The sequence below is a fragment of the Macrotis lagotis genome, chromosome 1 (genome assembly GCF_037893015.1).
Source record: "Macrotis lagotis isolate mMagLag1 chromosome 1, bilby.v1.9.chrom.fasta, whole genome shotgun sequence".
NCBI classification, from domain to species: domain Eukaryota; kingdom Metazoa; phylum Chordata; class Mammalia; order Peramelemorphia; family Peramelidae; genus Macrotis; species Macrotis lagotis.
Genome location: NC_133658.1, coordinates 387065951 through 387084720, shown reverse-complemented (window position 1 = coordinate 387084720; position 18770 = coordinate 387065951). Strand labels below are relative to the sequence as shown.

Sequence of the window (18770 nt, the reverse complement as noted above, 5' to 3'; positions counted from 1 at the left end):
GAGCATCAACAAATAGTGAGATCACACTCCTTTATCTACTTTATAGAGGGACAAAAGTAAAAAAATGATACATTGAGAATACATGAGTTAGAATTGAACTTAGAGTATAATTTTTAAGTTACATTCTCCATTAGAAGGATAGAGCTGAAAATAAATAAGGAGATTGGAATGCAGATGGAAATGGGAATGAAAATATAAATATGGATATGGTTGAGGATAGAGTAAGAAATATAGGTGGGGATGGGGAGGGGGTGATTTTGAGATGGAAGAGAGGAAGGAGAGAAAGAAAGAGACAGAGAGAGGCAGAGAGACAGTGAGAGTTACATGGAGAGATTTTTTAGAGTATTGTTTTCATGTTGTTATGTGTTATTATTTCTCTGTAAGTGGTTAATAATATAACAAATATTCTACGAATCAAGAGGAGTAATGAAGGAGTAATAAGGCCAAAGTATTTTGGAAAGGCTATTTCCTCAAAGAAGAGCTATATTCTAGTTATCTTATAAAGGAATAGAATTTTGTATTAAAGTGATGATTAACAAATTAGCAGGCAGCTCCATGACTATTTTGCCTTATCACAGGAATACACAATGGATGTTTTCTTTCGTCAAACATGGACTGATGAAAGACTGAAGTTCAGTGGTCCATCTAAGATTCTAAGTTTGAATAATTTGATGGTCAGCAAAATCTGGACACCTGATACATTTTTTAGGAATGGAAAAAAGTCCATAGCTCATAATATGACAACTCCAAACAAACTCTTCCGTATCATGCAGAATGGAACTATTCTCTACACAATGAGGTGAGTTTTGAATAGCTATATTTCCTTAGTCCTCAGCATCTTCTAGATAACATTATCATAGCATCTTCTTTTTCAATATGTTTTAGACTTACCATCAATGCTGACTGTCCCATGAGGTTGGTTAACTTTCCTATGGATGGGCATGCTTGTCCACTGAAGTTCGGGAGCTGTAAGTTTGAAAACTCACATATTTAAATAGCTTATTCAGTCTAAATTATTATTTGAATAACTAAATCTATTTACCAGGGAGTTGGAAAGGAGTATCACTATAAAACCCACAAACAACTTGTGGCTCCTTGTGATTCTCAGTATGATTCAGGAAGCATAATTAATTCATCACATCTTTCAGGTGCATATAATGAAGCAAATTCTAAGAAACTTTTTTTTAGTTAACCAGATAAAATGACAGACAGCTCAGTTTGTTACAATTGCCTATCATTCCTTTAAAAAATGAAACAAAAATGGATTTTTTGAAAGGAGAAAATGCTAATTTTCATTGCTTTGCTTACTCTGTTCTTAAAATTCAGATGCTTACCCCAAAAGTGAGATCATATATACATGGAAAAAGGGTCCTCTTTATTCTGTAGAAATTCCCCAAGAATCCTCAAGCCTCCTACAGTATGATCTTATTGGACAGACTGTATCTAGTGAGCTAATCAAGTCCAACACAGGTAAGAATCTGGTTCATATAGTGCCAGCCCTTGTCTGGTGACTAGGACATAGTTTTCCAGTATTCTACTTTGCTGACATTATGTTAACTGATTATTATTCTTTGGCTGAACTTGCCATCCCAAAAGTTCCATAAAGGTTGGCTAAAAATTTATTTTTTCTATGTATGTAGATGCATGCAGCCTGGCTTGACCTTGAAGGATGTCAGTACGTGACAAAAATATACAAAAAATAAGTGGATGTGCTTATTAGCTCTATGAAATGATCAGGTCCCTTTTTGTGTGTTGAACTTTTCCTTTCCCTTTCTTTTTTTCCTCCCAGGACATGCTAATTTAAAATCCTATTTGATTTACTTTAAGCTTCCTTCTTTTTCATGGTGTCAACAACAATACTCTGATATACATGTCTCCTTGCAGGTGAATATGTAATCATGACAGTTTATTTCCATTTGCAAAGGAAGATGGGATATTTCATGATACAGATATATACTCCCTGCATTATGACAGTCATTCTATCTCAGGTGTCTTTCTGGATTAATAAGGAGTCTGTGCCTGCTAGAACTGTTTTTGGTAAGCCTTACTATGTTTGCCCTTATGCTATTTGTCCATCAGTCATATTCTTTCTATATTGTAATTGAATATTCATGGAAATTGCTTTTTCCCATTTTCCAGCAAAAAAAACTGATTCATATCATATTCAGAGAAAATGTCCACTCATTCATGATACTCATCCAAGTTGAGTTTTTGATCAACTAAAGGATGGTAACTGGATTCTTCCTGGATCCTAATTTATCTTCCAAGTTGACTATGAAGAAATGAAATAATGAAACAAAAATGGGTCTAAATTTGGAATTCAAAAGACCCTCAACCAAGTGAGCAATGTAGCAAAATATGGGAATATAATTCCAAAATACTTACTCCTCCTTTCCTTCTTCACTTCATTTTGTTACTCTAAACCTAAAAGTAGACATTATATAGTTTAGATTCATTGATTGCATCTGAACAAGCAAAATGAAATTGCCATAAATAAAAGATTCAAAGATGCAATAAAAAATTTAAAAATACATATAAATGAACATAAATAAAATATGATTCATAAGTTAAATAGAAACTTAATTACCCCAGTACTCTACATTTCACAAATTCCTTTCATAGACATCCATCATTTTCATAATTTCCTCATTTTTACATTCAGTATAAATTTTCAAATTCAGTCACCTAATATGAGCCCCTTAATATGTAACAGGCGTCCTACAAACTGAGAATACAAAGAATGGTAAAAGATAGTTGCAACTCTCAAGAAACTCAGAGTGTAAAAGGGGAAATAATTTGAAAATAGCAAGGTACAAAAAGATAGAAAGGATTAATTGGAAATAATCAATAAAGGGAAGATTAGAATAATAAAAGTAGTAACAACTGATTTTTCACATTAACTATCTACTATGTTCTAGCTCTGTGTATCCATGGGGAATGCAAAAGTGAAAATTAAATAGTTCCTGCACTAAAGGAACTCCCATTAAAAAAGGAGATATAATATGCAAGTGTATATAATTTATCTATAACATTTTCACTATAAATATGCAGCATGTCCTTGGAAAGTAGATACTAGCAAGTGGGACAATCAGAAAGGTTTTTTGTAGTGTTATAATTTGACAAATTTTACAAAATTCTCATAAATTATCCAAATTGAGTTTCTAGGATAACAACTACAGATATTATAACTGACATTACAGCTAGGGAAAATGAGTTTCAGAAAGGTTAAGCAATTTGCCCACCACTAGTAAGAATTAGGGATAGATAGGATTTGAAATTGATTATTCCAGACTTCCAGTTCTGCAAGCTATTCAATCTATTATACTATCTTTTATGGATTAAAAAAACTGATGGTTAAGGAGGTAAAGTGACTTATCAACTATTAAGTGACAGATAAAATTTGAACACAACTCCAACTCTGAATTCAGTATTCCTTTTAGTTCTACTATGTTACCTCTAAAAGAAAGTAACAGAAATGATAATGTAAAATTATCTATTATAATATTAGGTAATACATCAGCAACAACAATAATAAAATTATCCATTAAGAATAAGTAGCATTTGCAAAATGTTTTAAGGTCAACAATTTTTTTCTTAAATCCCTCTGAAGGTGAGCTTTGTAAGTGTAATTATCCCCTCATTTTGTAGAAGAGGAAAGTGAGACTGAGAGATAAAGAGATTTGCCAGTTTGCATAACTAAATTAACCATACAAATGAAAAGTGCATTACATTCAGAAATTTATCTATTTTAGTTCCCTTGAGGTGAATAACAATATATTAACATCAATCATTCCATATAAACCTTTTTCAACAGCTTGAAATTTTAGCTTAATATTATTTATGCTATGAAAAATGTCTAAGCCTAGAGTTAAGAATACATTATTGCCCTAGTGTAAGGATATCTATTATTTCAGTTTTATATGATATATTGAATGGGGCAAAAACAATTCCTTAAATGATACAAAATATATACAGTTAAGGGTGTAATACACTTCTCATTTGTATGGTTATTGATAATCAGTGAATAACATCTGTATTTTGGTAAATTTTTGAGAAACAGGAAGGGATTTGAATTAGACTTCTTCCTTAGCAATTTAGAAATGCAACCAAAAGAAAAAAGCTTTTCTATCATAACAATTGTCTCAACAAGTTTCTTAGAATATAAGGAATTGTAAGGTTTTGACACTGCCAATTTTTCCAATGTTATTCTTTTTTTTGATCAGTTGGGAAATGTAAAAAAAACGCAGTGTTTACTTTTTAAATAAAATGACCAGTTGTCAACTTCAAACATCACAAGGCCATATAATTGAAAGGATAGTGTACTGGAGAGATCACAAGCATCAAATAAACTGGGATTGAATCCCACCTCTCTCATTTATAAGCAAGTAATTCACCTCCATGGAATTCTTTTTTTCTAGATGACCATTCTAATTTTGTAGCTTGCTCTAGTTTGCCTTAAGCAAAAGGCAGTGAGATTATTATGCTTTCTTAAATTGTACATTAGCCCCAAATTATATAAATTTCATTCAGTTTAATTTAATATAATACTTGGTTATATCATTTTATAGACCTATATTTCTCTTATTAAATAAATAAAAAAACACAATACGATATTGAATTGGATGATAAACACCTGAAGTTGAAAGGTAGTTAACACTACTAGGTTGCCAAATACTGAGGTAAGAATGACTGTAATCTGATTCCAGAATTGCCAGGAAAAAAAAAAGACACTAAAATTTTTATACAATTAAGAATCTCCACTGAGAGAAGCAAATGTAAAAATAGAACAATCTATTCAAATGCTAGCATGTTTTGGTACAGGAGTACTGGCCTGGGATTTAGAAGAGCTAGGTTTGAATTTTGGGGTTTCTATTTCTGACATGGGTGACTGTGGGAAAAATGTTTACTCTTCCTAGAATTCAGTTTTATCATTTGTAAAATGGAGAAGTTGAGTAGAAACATCTCTCAAGATTACTTAACATTCTGAAGTAAAAATTAAATATTATACTGTTACTCTTTAAATAAATCACAACTTAGAACTTGATAGAACTCAGGGGTTATGAAGCTCCACCTTCCTAATTTATAGATGAGAAAAACCAAAGCCCAGAGAGTCTGACTTAAGTATATATATATATATATATATATATGTCTTTAGTTAAATAGCATTAAAATTCATGATAAAATTAAAATCTTTCCATGATTTAGAATGTGAACCAATAGCACACTCTCTGACATTATTCCTAAAATCAAAGGAAATTCAGTCTGATAAAGGTTTATAGATGAGACTTCCTCAGTACAAAAGAAAATCGATCTATGCTCAGGAATAGTTTTATGTTTTTCCTAAAAAAAAATTAAAAGCAAAAGTATATATTATATATAACAAACTATTATGAATCCTATTTCTGAATGAATATTGTGTAAGTTCCTTGAGGAACATATTTTTTTAAATGCCCTCACTTCCTAAGATAGTATTGAGTACATTAATGGATACACGATGATTGCATATAAAAATGAATGGAAATGAAATTCTCAATTCTACCAACTAGATGTATCTGAGTTAGTCAGAAAATGCAATGGACTTCATCTTCAATTTATACAGATTTCCCCAAAATTTGAAAAATGGTAGTGATAATTAACATTCTAAGAGAGAGAATGATGTAAATTATCCCTGATTCATAGTTCAGGTACAAAGAGTGCTATAAGCTTCCCAATTTAAAAATATATATATATATGTATATGTATATATATATATATATATATTATAATGTGAACATGTGGCCTAATTAAGTACTGAAATGTTTTTCTTTATTAATTCATTTGTTTTTTAAATCATTTATGTATATGTTGATCTTATTATTTATTTATTTATTTATTTATTTACTATAGATGATAAAATGTTAGACATGGAGTCAGAAATCTTTTCTCAGTTTGAGCTTTCCCCATCCACAAAATAAGGATATTAATACTTTAGATGACTGTCTCCAGGAACAAATGCATTTAAAATGCTTTGCAAACCTTAAAGTACTAAATAAATATTGGTGTGGTTGTTCTTATCATTATTGTTAAGTGCACTGAAGCTAGGTGGTATAGTAGATAGACCTCCAAAACTACAGTCAGGTGGATCTTAGCTCAAATCTGGACTCAAACATTTATTAGTATTGCAACTCAAACTCTGCTTCAGTTTTCTGATCTGTAAAATGGACAGAATAATAACACCAATTTCCAAGATAACTTTGTGAGGATTAAATGAGATGATGTTTGTAAAATACTCTGAAAAATTTTAAAGATTTATTATTACTACTGTTATTAATTTTCTTTACTCCTTTACTATCTCTTAAATTTTTTAGGAAAAGCAATTAATAAGTTTAAATTAGGTTAGAATAAAACCTAATTCTTCATGAATAAATAATTAAATGGTTATTTTCAAGGTAATTTTAAAACAATGAAATTGAGAATTTGGGGGACCTAATTAATCATCTCATTTTATGGAATAGGTTTTTTTTTAACCTCCATGCATTACTGTGCTATTCCTAAAAGATACATCCAAAAATGCAGAAAGATTTAGGAATGAATGATTTCAAGGAATACACAAATGTCCTTAAATTTCTACAATAACTATTAATTTCTTGATATCTATAGTTAATCTTCATAATATTTAAAATAATTATTATAATTGTTAATACTTTTCATTAATTCAGTACTTCTCATTAACATTGTCTCATTTGATTTCATTATAGCATCCTCACTTCTAAAACCATTTCTTTCTTTTTCCTTTGTAGGAATCACCACCGTTTTAACTATGACCACTTTAAGTATCAGTGCTAGGCACTCTTTGCCAAAAGTGTCCTATGCAACTGCCATGGATTGGTTCATAGCTGTGTGTTTTGCCTTTGTCTTCTCTGCCCTTATTGAGTTTGCAGCTGTCAATTATTTTACCAATCTTCAGAACCAGAGAGGAATACATAAGGTGTCGAAGATGACCCTGCCCTCAGTCACAATGGTGCCAGTGGAAGAGGAGATTGTTTTGGTAATGGCTCATTTTTCTAGTATTTTCTAATATGCAAAAGGTAGCAAGAGTAATGTGTTCCAATATTTGAATTATCTTAAAAGTAATATTAGACAGGAGTTAAACACCTAACTTTGAAGTTTTCATTCATAGTCAAACTTCTATAATTTCTGAGGGAAAAAAAATCTCACAAGTTTTCATTTTCGTTTCATTAAAATTATTTTACGCTCCTGATTTAGTAGCAGATTTTAGGCTTTAGATATTTCATTTGCATAATGTCTCTCTCACACACAGAGAATAAAAAGAAACAAGCAATATTCAACATTTTGAATCTTCAGTGTCTGAAGGAAACCAATAGGCGACTGACATAGAATGGAGATAAGTATTAGAAAATTTAGTTAGTTCAGAAAAAGGAGGAAATTAGTTTATATGCAAATAAAACAAATGGTAGCCACAAATCTAGACTTTTTTTAACATTTAGCTGTTGGAAATATCTGAATAAGCAATGAAATTATTATTAAAAATTATTTATTTAATAAAATATTTTCCATTTACATATATATTTTTAAAGTCATTCTTTAAACTCTTGAATTTAAATGCCCTCCTTCCCTCTCAATCCATTTTAGTTAGGTTGTCAATTTTACTGCCAAATAACTGGTCAAAATTATTCCTAATAATTTCTTTATTTTTATTAATGTTATATTTTTAAATAAAATTAACCATTGACTTATTTATTTTATTGTCTTTTTAAAAAAAACAGCACCTAGTTTTATTTATTTAATTTTTTTGATTTCTCCTTTTTTTTTTCAACTTTCCCATTTTGATGTTGAATTAATCTTTTTTTTTAAGTTTTTGCAAGGCAATGGGGTTTCAGTGGCTTGCCCAAGGCCACACAGCTAGGTTATTATTAAGTGTCTGAGGCTGGATTTGAACTCAGGTACTCCTGACTCCAGGGCCAGTACTCTATCCACTGTGCCACCTAGCTGCCCTGAATTAATCATTTTTAATGTGTTATGTTTCTATTTATTTTAGTTGCATGCCTAATTCATTGATCTGCTCTTTCTACATTTTATTGATGTAAGTATTAAGAAATTTTTCTGTAAGTTCTGATTTGGCTGCCTCCCACAGATGTTGGTATGTTGTAATTATCTTTAATGAAATTATTGATTTTATATATTTACTTTGACACATTCATTTTTTAGGGGATGAAATGATTTAGTTTTGAATAAATTTTTAAGCTGTCCTTTAATGATAATTTACTGAATAAATTTAATTGCATTATAGTATGAAAAGTATACATTATATATTTCTGCTTTCTTGCATTTGTTTGCTTGAATTCCTTAATATGTGGTCAATTTTTGGAAAGATGCAATCTCCAGATGACAAAAAAGCTATACTCAGAAGTCTATGATATCTAAGTTTTCTAAGATTCTATTCATGTCCTTGACTTCTTATTTATTTTATGAATATTTAACAAAATTTGAGAGAAAAAAGTTGAGATTCCCTCTAGTACTTTATTGTCTATTTCCTCCAGTAATTTATTCAATATTTCCTTTAAGAATCTGGGTGTTATGTCATTCAGGGCATCTATGTTTAGTATTGAAATTAATTTGTGGTCTATATTAACTTTTTTTCAGTATGATGTAGTTTCCTTGTTTAATCTTTTTAATTAGGTTTTTTTTGCTTTTGTTTTGTTTGAGATGAGTGTTACTCCTGACTTTTTTTACTTTAGCTGAAATATAAAAAAATTTTCTTTCAGTTTTTTACTTTAACTGCATTTGTGCGTGTGTTTGTGTGTGTGTGTGTGTGTGTGTGTGTGTGTGTGTGTGTGTGTGTGTGTGTGTGTGTGTGTGTGTGTGTGTGTTTGTTTCAAGTTTCCTTCTTGTAAACAACATATTTGGGACTCTCCTTTCTAATCCATTTTGCTGTTTCCATTTTATGAATTCATCCCTTTCATAGTCAGTTACAATTGCCACTTGTGCATGTCACTCCCTACTGTTTTTTTAAAATATTCATTCTTTTCTCTCTTTTTTATTCTGTTTCTCTTTTAAAGTTAGTTTTATTTCTGACCACTTGCTTTTATTTTTAATCTGCCCTCCCTTTCTCTTATCCTCATTTATCTCCTGTTTCCCTGTAAGGGTAAGAGATATTTCACTCACCAATTGAATACCTACACATAATGTGTATAGGTGTGTGTGTGTTCCCTTTTTGAACCAATTTAGAATTTAGATATGAATGAGGTTCAAGCAATGCCTGCCTCCCCCACCATATCCCTCCTCCACTATGAAATCTCTTCCTTGTATGCCTCTACATCTTCCAATGCACCCTTTTTCTCATCTATCCATTTTTTACATCATCCCAACATAAATGACTCACTCCCTCTTTTTACTTATAATCCTATCTACCTTAATAATGATAAAGATCTTAGAAGATATATATATATATATATATATATATATATCATCTTCTTTTAATGGAATGTACATAGTTTAATAACATTTAGTCTCTAATGATTTCTCTTTCATGTATATATATCTTCTCTTAAGTCTTGAATTTTAAAGTCAATTTTTTAATTAAGCTCTGATCTGTTCATCAACTATTTTTGAATGTCCTCTATTCATTAAATATAATTTTTTCCTCTTGAAAAATTATGCTCATTTTCCTGGGAAAATGATTTTTCATTATAATCCTAGTATTTTGCCCTTTGGAATATAATATTTCAAGCCCTCTGCTTCTTTAATGTGATTTGTGCTAAATTTTGTATAATTCAGACTGTGACTCCATGGCATGTAAATGGTTTCTTACTTTTTCCTTGAAATATTTCCTCTGTGATCTGGAGCTTTGGGATTTCTTTCAGGTGGTGATTCATGAATTCTTTCCATTTCTACTTAACCCTCGGTTTCAGGATATCATGGCAATTTTTCTTGAAAATTTCTCGAAATGTGATGACTATGATCTTTCTTTAGTCATCTCTTTTGGGTAATCCAATAATTCTAAAATTATTTCTCCTAATTTCTCAAGGATAGTTGTTTTTTTGAAATATTTCACATCTTTTTTTTTCATTTTTTCTTTGATTGTTTCTGTATGTCTTATGGAAATTATCTTCCCACTTACCCAATTCAAATTTTTTAAGAAATTATTCTCTTCAGTGAGCTTTTAAACCTCTTGTCCCATTTGGTCAATTCCATTTTTGAAAGGAGTTTTTTTTTCATTAGTGTATTTTTGTACTTTTTCCATTTGATCAAGTTTATTTTTAAGATTTTTCTTTAGTTTTTTTGTTTATTTTATCAAGATATGTTTTTTCTTAATTTCCTTCTTTTCATTTCTTTACTCAATTTTCCTCTACTACTCTTACTTGATTTTGGAAATAATTTTTACTTTCAAATAATTATTTTTAGTTTTTTTGCAAGGCAATGGGGTTAAGTGGCTTGCCCAAGGCCACACAGCTAGGTAATTATTAAGTATCTGAGGTCACATTTGAACTCAGGTACTCCTGACTCCAGGGCCGGTGTTCTATCCACTGCACCACCTAGCCTCCCCTTTTCCAAAGAATTCTTGTTGAAGTTTGTCTAAATCACATTTTTTTTTCTTTTAGGTTTTGCTTCTAGCTTTTAAAAAACTTTTTCTGAATTAGTGTCTTTGACTTTTATTATCACTTTCTTTTTTTTTGTTTGTTCATTTTTTTCCACCTTAATTCTTGATTTGTAAGTTTATGTTATTGTAGGGCTCTGTTTCTGGCATGAGGAAGAGGGGCTCTTTCTAAAATTTCAGACTTTTGTACACTGCTGTTTTCAGAAATGGTTTTGGTGTTTTGGAAGTTTCCATGTGTTTTGAAGATAATATGAGTTGGGATGGTCACTGCTCTCTTGGTTTGCACTCTATTTCTTACCCTGGTAGGATCCTTGATCTCATTAACCCTGCTCCCTTAGGGACTTTAGCCCGAAAGTACTCCTCTCTGTCCTTGAACTATGATTCAGAAGTGATTAGACAATGGAGTTAACAAACAGCATCTTGTCTTGTGTTTAGTGCTAGCTGCTAGCATAGAGGTGCTTTTAAATCTCTTTCTGACCAATTAATTGTCTGGTTTACTTACTGACTTGGGAGTTGCCCAAATTACTGTTACTTCTATCTCTATCACCTTCTAATGTTTCTTCCACATGGACTTCAGTCAAGATCTTCCTCCATGTCATAAATCCATCTTTCCATCTTATGTTGTCTTAGGCTGGAAGAATATGTTACTCTGACCTTTTGTGGCCTATAACTTCAGAGTTTAATTTGAGGTGTTATTTTAAAGTTGTTTGAAGGGGAATTTGGGAGAGATTCTTTGAGTGCTTTTCTACTTTATCATGTTGGTTGCAACCCTGGAATTTGAAGCAATCAAGCATTTTCTTTATGTGGTTGAATAATTTCATGTGTACAATATCTGAACAACTTGTACATTTAGAAAATCCAAATGAATCATTCATAGTTCTTTATTAGTATGATTATGTCTAAAGGAAGGTACCAATACACTTTTATAGTGAAAAATAAAACAAAAATGATTGTTTATAATTCATTGCCTATCTAGGTATCTGAAAATTTCAATTTAAGATGGAGGAGAATCCACTGATTACCACATATTCCACCCATTGTTTCTATACATAAATGATTTAAATCAAATTCCCCTACCTCATTCTAAATGATTACCTTAAAGATGAAGAACCCTGACAATTATGTCAATAAAAATTCTTTGTGGAAACCCATTTTAGTTCTTTTCAAAGAAAATTCATTCTATTGTGCATGTATTGTTATAGAAGAAATCTTTAACTTTTAAAGTTATATTAGGTATCAGCTGGTTTTTATTTTATTGATGATGTCATAAGACTTAGGTATGCTTAAATTACCTGAGTTGGTTTAGAAATAATTCTTATATTTGTATCCCAATACTCTACTGATTACACTACAATACTTTCATTTGACCAGTATAAAGATATGAATTATAGTAGCAAAAATGATTCTAAACAACTTAAATATAACTCTGGGAAATTTCCCTATTTTATATATAAAACTATTTCCAATAGGTTTCTTTGATTCTATAATTGCTTTGGGGAATTCAATGCAGATGGTTACCTAAAACTTGTTAGAGGTTCTCTACAGACTAGGCACAGATTATCTGAGAGACAAAAAATAATTTTTCCTGTTTGATGATTTTTTCCCCAAATATGCAATTTTTTTGAGAATGGGTTGTTTTATGCAAAATTCAATGGTGCTTGTATTAGTCAATATATCTTAATATTTTACATGTCTTTATCTTCAGCACATTATAAGAAGCATTATTTTTTTATCATCTGCATATATGTTTATATATATATATATATATGTATATATTAGATCATAAGGGAATAAAAGGCAATTACCATACTCTAAAACTAAGTTGATACTTAAAAAATAGTAAGAGTGAATGAATAAATGAGGCAGCACATAGTAGTAGATATGGTCCCAGAGTCAGGAAGACTTAAATACAAATAGTACAAAAAGATGAATGTCATGTGTGACCACATATAAGTCACTCAGTCTCTGGCATAATTTTCACATCTGTGCAATGGGGGCAGGTGACTTACTAGTCTCTTAGGTTGGGACATTTAAACTTGTGTGTGTGTGTGTGTGTGTGTGTGTGTGTGTGTGTGTGTGTGTGTGTGTTTGACTTCTTTAACAATTTGGTAGAAATTATAGATCCCTTCTAAGAATATTTTTAAATGTTTAAAATAAAATATATAAGATTTCAAATGGAATCAATTATATTGAAACAGTGCAATTTCTAGCTATTAAAACTTGAAAGATAAGATTATGTATTTGTAATCTCCTGGACTGCACATATTTTTAGTTAGTGAATAATTTTAAGCATAGATAATGCTGATTTTCCTACTTCTTTGTTCTCCCCTTCAAAAAAGTCTATTATATTGTAAAAGTATAGTTTATTACTATTATTACTGTTAATTAAAGTAGTATTACTGTTAATTAAACTATAAAACCAAATTGTTCTTACACTTTATTTCAACATAAATATAATAGATTATGACAAAGTATTGATACTATATTGGAATTAGAGACAGGGAAGAGTACAACCCTGGGAAAGTTATAATTTAATGAACTTCAATTTTCTTCTCTGTAAAATGAAAATAATAATAATATTGATAATGACAAATAACAAAGGAGATGAAGTACATAAAATGATTTTTTTTGGTAGGTCAGTAGGGTAAGTGACTTGTCCAGAGTCACAGAGCTAATAAGTATTGTGTCTGTGGCCAGATTTGAACTTGGGTCCTCCTGACTCCAAGACTAGTGCTCTATCTACTACACCACCTAACTGTCCCTATAAAATGATTTCTAACCTTTATTCTACTTTGTTTATTGTTATTCATATTATTTTGTTATTATGATTTTTTCAATGGAGCAATGACCCTAGGCTGCTACACTATACGATTATCTTTTCTTATATCTAATTATAGTAGCAAAAAAGGTTCATATTCTATACAATTTACACATAATTGGAAAATTCTTATCTGTCCTATAGTCTCTTTCAAAGGTAAACAAGTATTAGATTCTGAATCTTGTTAATATTGTACAGATTTTTGTTAGGAACCTTTCCAGATTTCTGATACATTTTATTATTTCAACAATGAACATTTAGTTTTACATTGAATAGACATTAATTCCTTCTAAGTATATTCTATTCATTTTGACTCTTTCAGCTAGAGCAGTGAATAGAGCTCCAGCCTTGGAATCATGAGGGCTGAAGTTTTAATTTGGTCTCAGACATGTGATAATTACTAGCTGTGTGACCTTGGGCAAGTCCCTTAAACCTGATTGCCTCTTATCCAGGACCTGATTCTTATCTGGCCACTAGGTCCAGATGGACCTGAATATCTGGAGATTCATCACAACACTTCCTCACTCAAATCCAGTTCACTTGCTTGTCATGGCACCACCTCCATGATATTATCTTCCTGCAGAAGGAAAGACAAGCATCATCATTTAAGAATAACAATAAGTCTCTTTTTTATCCAGTCATTTCAGTTGTGTCCAACTCTTTTCATGACTCTATTTAGACTTTTCTTGGCAAAGATACTGGAGGAATTTGGCATTTCCTCCTCCAGTTCATTTTACAGATAAGAAAGTGAGACAAACAGCGTTAAGTAACTTGTCCAGGGTCACACTGTTAATAAAATGTGAAGTCAGATTTTAACTCAAGATGATGAATGAGTCTTCCTTATTTCAAGTCTATAACTTGCACTTAGTTGCTACTCAGTTTTCTCCCTGATATAGTAATATTCATGCTGCCTTGTCTAGGGGAGATCTCATTATTTTGAAGTATATTATTGATTTAAATGATTTCTGAATTCAAGCCCAAAACCTTTTTCTAAAAAAAATGACATTGGTATTCATTAAGAATTTTTTATTGATTGAATTGAATTGAAATTATAACATGATATTCTTCAAAAAAAAGATTTGTACAAAGGAAAGAGTCTTTTTCATGAGTTTTGATTTTTGGGGGACATGGAGCTATATATGTTGATATAACCTCATACATAAAACGATGATTGAGATCTTGTGGTTTGATTCCCTCTTTAATGTGGAAACAGTACTTAGTGCTGTTTAAGAAACATTTAGAAACAATTTTTGAATTATTTGTATGTGTTGATTTAAATAGTTATTTTAAAGTAGACATTAAATACTCTGGCTTTCTCTCTATTCTTGGTTTTATTTTATATATCTGATGTACATAAACAAGTCATGTGAAATTAAATAAAAAGTTTAGTCAATAAAAGCAACACTTTTAAGCAACTTATTCAATAATTTTTCTGAGGCTGGATTTGAACTCGGGTACTCCTGACTCCGGGGCTGGTTTCTTTATCCACTGCTCCACCTAGCCGCCCCTATTCAATAATTTTTGAGAGAATAAGTCATGTTTACACACCTGAGACATTTTCACCCTTTTTGCTATCTAGTTAATATATTTTTTCTTATAAATATTTATAGATTTATATATTGCATATTTAATGAAGGTACTTTTCATAAAGCACACAAGAACATAAGGGCATACATATGGAATCTTTACAATTTTAAGCTCTCTTAATATTGATCATACTGTAACTCTCTGTGAAGAAGTGAGTTTTATATTTGAGAGGAAAATGGTAAAATGCTTTACATGAGTTTCATGCTTCACTGTGAAATATGTGAATCAGTAATTATGATTCCTATCTAGCCCCACTACTTTTTGTGGAGATGAAGTGACTTACCTAACTGCACAGCAAAGAATTGTCTAAGATTAGATTTGGACTCAGTTCTTCTTCAGTCCCAGTTTATTGTACACTGTTTTCAGTAATCTTGTGTTCTTCAACTTTTGTCTCTTCAGATTTAAGTAACTCCTCAATTTCATCTTCTATTTCTTTTAATCTAGCTTTAGGAATTAAACCTTTCTTATGATTTTCTTGGGTCCACAATACAGATACAATATTATTGTCTAAATTGGTGCTGAAGGTTGAATTAATAAAAAGGAATATGAAATCTATACCTATAACCACTAAAAATGTTTCTAACTTTGTTATTAAATGAAACTGATTGCATAGTTATTATACAGCATAATATAACATGTAAACAAAATTAAAATATTAATTCCTTCATTCCTTTCCTTCCTTCATTTCATTTCCCTACATATAATTGCCCTTACTATCTTCACTGAAGCACTTCCAGCAGCTGAGTTATTGGCATTTGATATTTCTAGTAGTTCATCTTAATTCTTGCGAAAGTAGAACCTAATGTGTTAGATCTCCCTTCTCTTTAGCATCAAGCTACTAATCCCAGCAGTTTTGCATACCATTATCCTGACAACTTGTGTTACTCTTTCTGTGTATTTGACTCATAACATAGGAACAGTTGCATCACATTGACCAGAGGGCTACCCCACTCATTGGCATTGCCAGAGCCCAGGTTACCATTTGTTTTAAGAATTCTTAATGGACTTTATAGCCAGAATAATGGTTTTACAACACTTGAAATTATTTTCATATGTCTTTAATTCCCCTAATTTTCCATTGCTGCATACTAAACCCAAAACCATCACACCATGGTTGACTTTTATTAAGGTTTATTATTATTAATGAAGTTGTCAAAAATGTCTTTCAAAGCACGTGAAGACAATTCACTCCTTTTTGGGCATCAGTGACTTTATCTCTAAAATTAGATGATTGGACTTTATTATTTCTAAATGTCCTTTCATGTTTTGTTTGTTGGTTGTTGGTTTTTAAAATGAATAACCTTTTCCCCTTTTTGTAAGAATTCTGTTCCATTTCAAGATTTTTTTAAACATAGAAGAAAAAGTTTTGTTTCTAAAAGGTTAACTCAAATTGTAAAGAAAGTCATAAGAAATGAACTTGGAATTTTTAGAACATTTATGTTTTATTTGTTCACTGGAAACCCTGGCAATTTAATGGAAATGCACAAAAAGAAACAAAGCAATACTATATACTCAAGGTTATTCCCCCATCCCTAAATATCATGACATTTAAAAATGACTATTCTCATCAAAACAATATTACTTGAGTAGGCTTGTTGTTGGAATCAAAAATTATTGTTATTAAATTTAATTGACATTAAACATTTCGGTATATCACATCATCAGTGGTTCTCAATCTTTATGTGAGCTTTCAATGCTTAAAATGATAGTAGGTTAGAGGCTATCACTTTTATAATTGATTTGTGCTAGAAAAATGGTCATTAAAACAACCTTTGTATTTCTTTAGAGGTAGCATTAATAATACAAAGAATACCCTAAAGAAAGTTTTCTAGAATGTCTGATTTTCTTTCTGTTTTTTAAGTCATTTGGACTGTTTAATTTATTTATTTATTTATTTTTGTTTCATTCTCAATTTTCCAGAACTCTCTTTGACTTCTGTTCAGTACTATCTTAGGTTGTCTTGTTTTCATTGTCTGACATACTGATTCAGATTTCAGATTTCTTGAATCCTAGGTCTGGACTCAGTAAATTGTGTGAACTTTAGCAAATCATTCAACTTTCTCTGTTTTTATCTCTTCATTTATAAATGAGAGGACTGATTTCAGTGACTTTATGCCTTCATCAAACTTAAAATCTTTGGGCTATCAAGTTAAAATCCTTTCCCTTAAATAATTTAATTCAATTAGATTGCTCCTTCAAAGCAAGGACTATCTTTTCTGTCTTTTACTGGGCACATGGTAGATGCTGAATAAATATTTATTAAATTCTATTCATCTAGCATTATGAGAAATGGTGTCAGAAGCTGGGGATTAAAAGACTTTTCAATCTCTCCTTTTATGTCTTTTGCTCTCCCCTTGTTTTCTTCCTGATTATTCCTTAGACTATTTTGTGTTGGATCTTCATCCATGTCATGATTACTATTGATAGGATCCTCCAAAGTTATGCCCTAGGCACTCTTGTCTTCTTGCTCAGTATTATTTCACCTGCAGTTCTTATCTTCTCTTAGTTTCAATTATAATTCTTTGAAAATGACTCTCACATATGATTGTCTATCCTGAATCTCTCCTCATAGCCAGTCTTGTATTTTCCATTTCCCTTTTATTAAATAACTACCTGTAGATCTCTTAAACTCAATATTTCCAAAATTGAAAGCCACATGTCTAGGGATGAGATTTGAGAAGGTTAATCCTGAAATTTCATAAAATGAATTAGGAGGGAAAGGGATGAGTTATTTCAGAGTGTTCTTGTCCAGATAAACTGGGCACCAATAAACACGGATATATGTATAAATCTGTATTGTTAAAAATCACTTTAAATATATGGAATTGCTGTATTATTTGCTTATTTTTTTAAATTCCTCTATTAAAAAAAGATTGACAAGAGATTGACTTTTACTTAAACACACCAACACATTGAGTGCACTCAAAATAATCAAGTTGGCTCAAATGACATAGTATACCTTCAGTGATAAAATAATAACTACTTACATTTACTGAGCACAATAATTACTAAACACTTGCAGATTTGAAACTCTTGTTGACATCTTTTATTATCATCATATTCATCATAGTCTAGGAACCTGGGATAAAACCATCTCTTATAATAAAAGATGAAAAAACAATTCAGTAAAAATAACCAATGCATCAGTTGAGTTTGACTACATAAATATTCCACCCTGATAGTCCCTCATATCTACAAAAACTTTGCATTAAATATCAGTGTAATTCATACATTTTCTCCCATTGACAACAAACCTGTGAAGTTGTATATTCACGTGTCATTATTTCTATTTTACAGATAAGAAAACTTAAGTTGACCAAGGATAATGCATGTATCCAAGTTCAAATAACCAGTAAGAGGCAAAAGGAGACTTGAACTCCCCAGGCCATGTGATTTTGGGTTCTGTGATCTTATAAGTACATGCTGTTTTATTAATGAACTATTAAAAACAACTATTTCTATGAAAATATGGTACCTATCTAATAGACAGTCATACCTTAAAATTGATATATCAGTAGGCAGAAATTGAATGTGATATACATGATTATTATTAAGTAAATTTTCCCAGTAGCCAAATCAGGACTTTTATGTTCTGCATATAAAAATCACAGAAATATAGGCTTGTGGTGAATTTTCTCATTAACGTTTCTCATTTTACTTGTCCATGTCTGTTTATAGCCTATATCATAACCATTAACATTTATTGAACATCAAATGAGTGTATAATGAATACAGTACTTGAAATTAACAACTGCATTTCCTTAAAAA

The 18770-nt window shown here is 30.8% G+C and overlaps 1 protein-coding gene across 1 annotated transcript in view; it reads left to right on the top strand.

Moving 5' to 3' along the window:
• GABRA6 (gamma-aminobutyric acid type A receptor subunit alpha6) overlaps positions 1–18770 on the top strand; it is a 32293-nt gene that overhangs the window by 2044 nt on the left and 11479 nt on the right. Inside the window, exons 3-7 of the mRNA XM_074230031.1 lie at positions 609–799; positions 886–968; positions 1327–1470; positions 1885–2037; positions 6780–7027. Of these exons, the coding sequence (XP_074086132.1) occupies positions 609–799; positions 886–968; positions 1327–1470; positions 1885–2037; positions 6780–7027 (819 nt within the window). The remainder of the gene's footprint in view (positions 1–608; positions 800–885; positions 969–1326; positions 1471–1884; positions 2038–6779; positions 7028–18770) is intronic.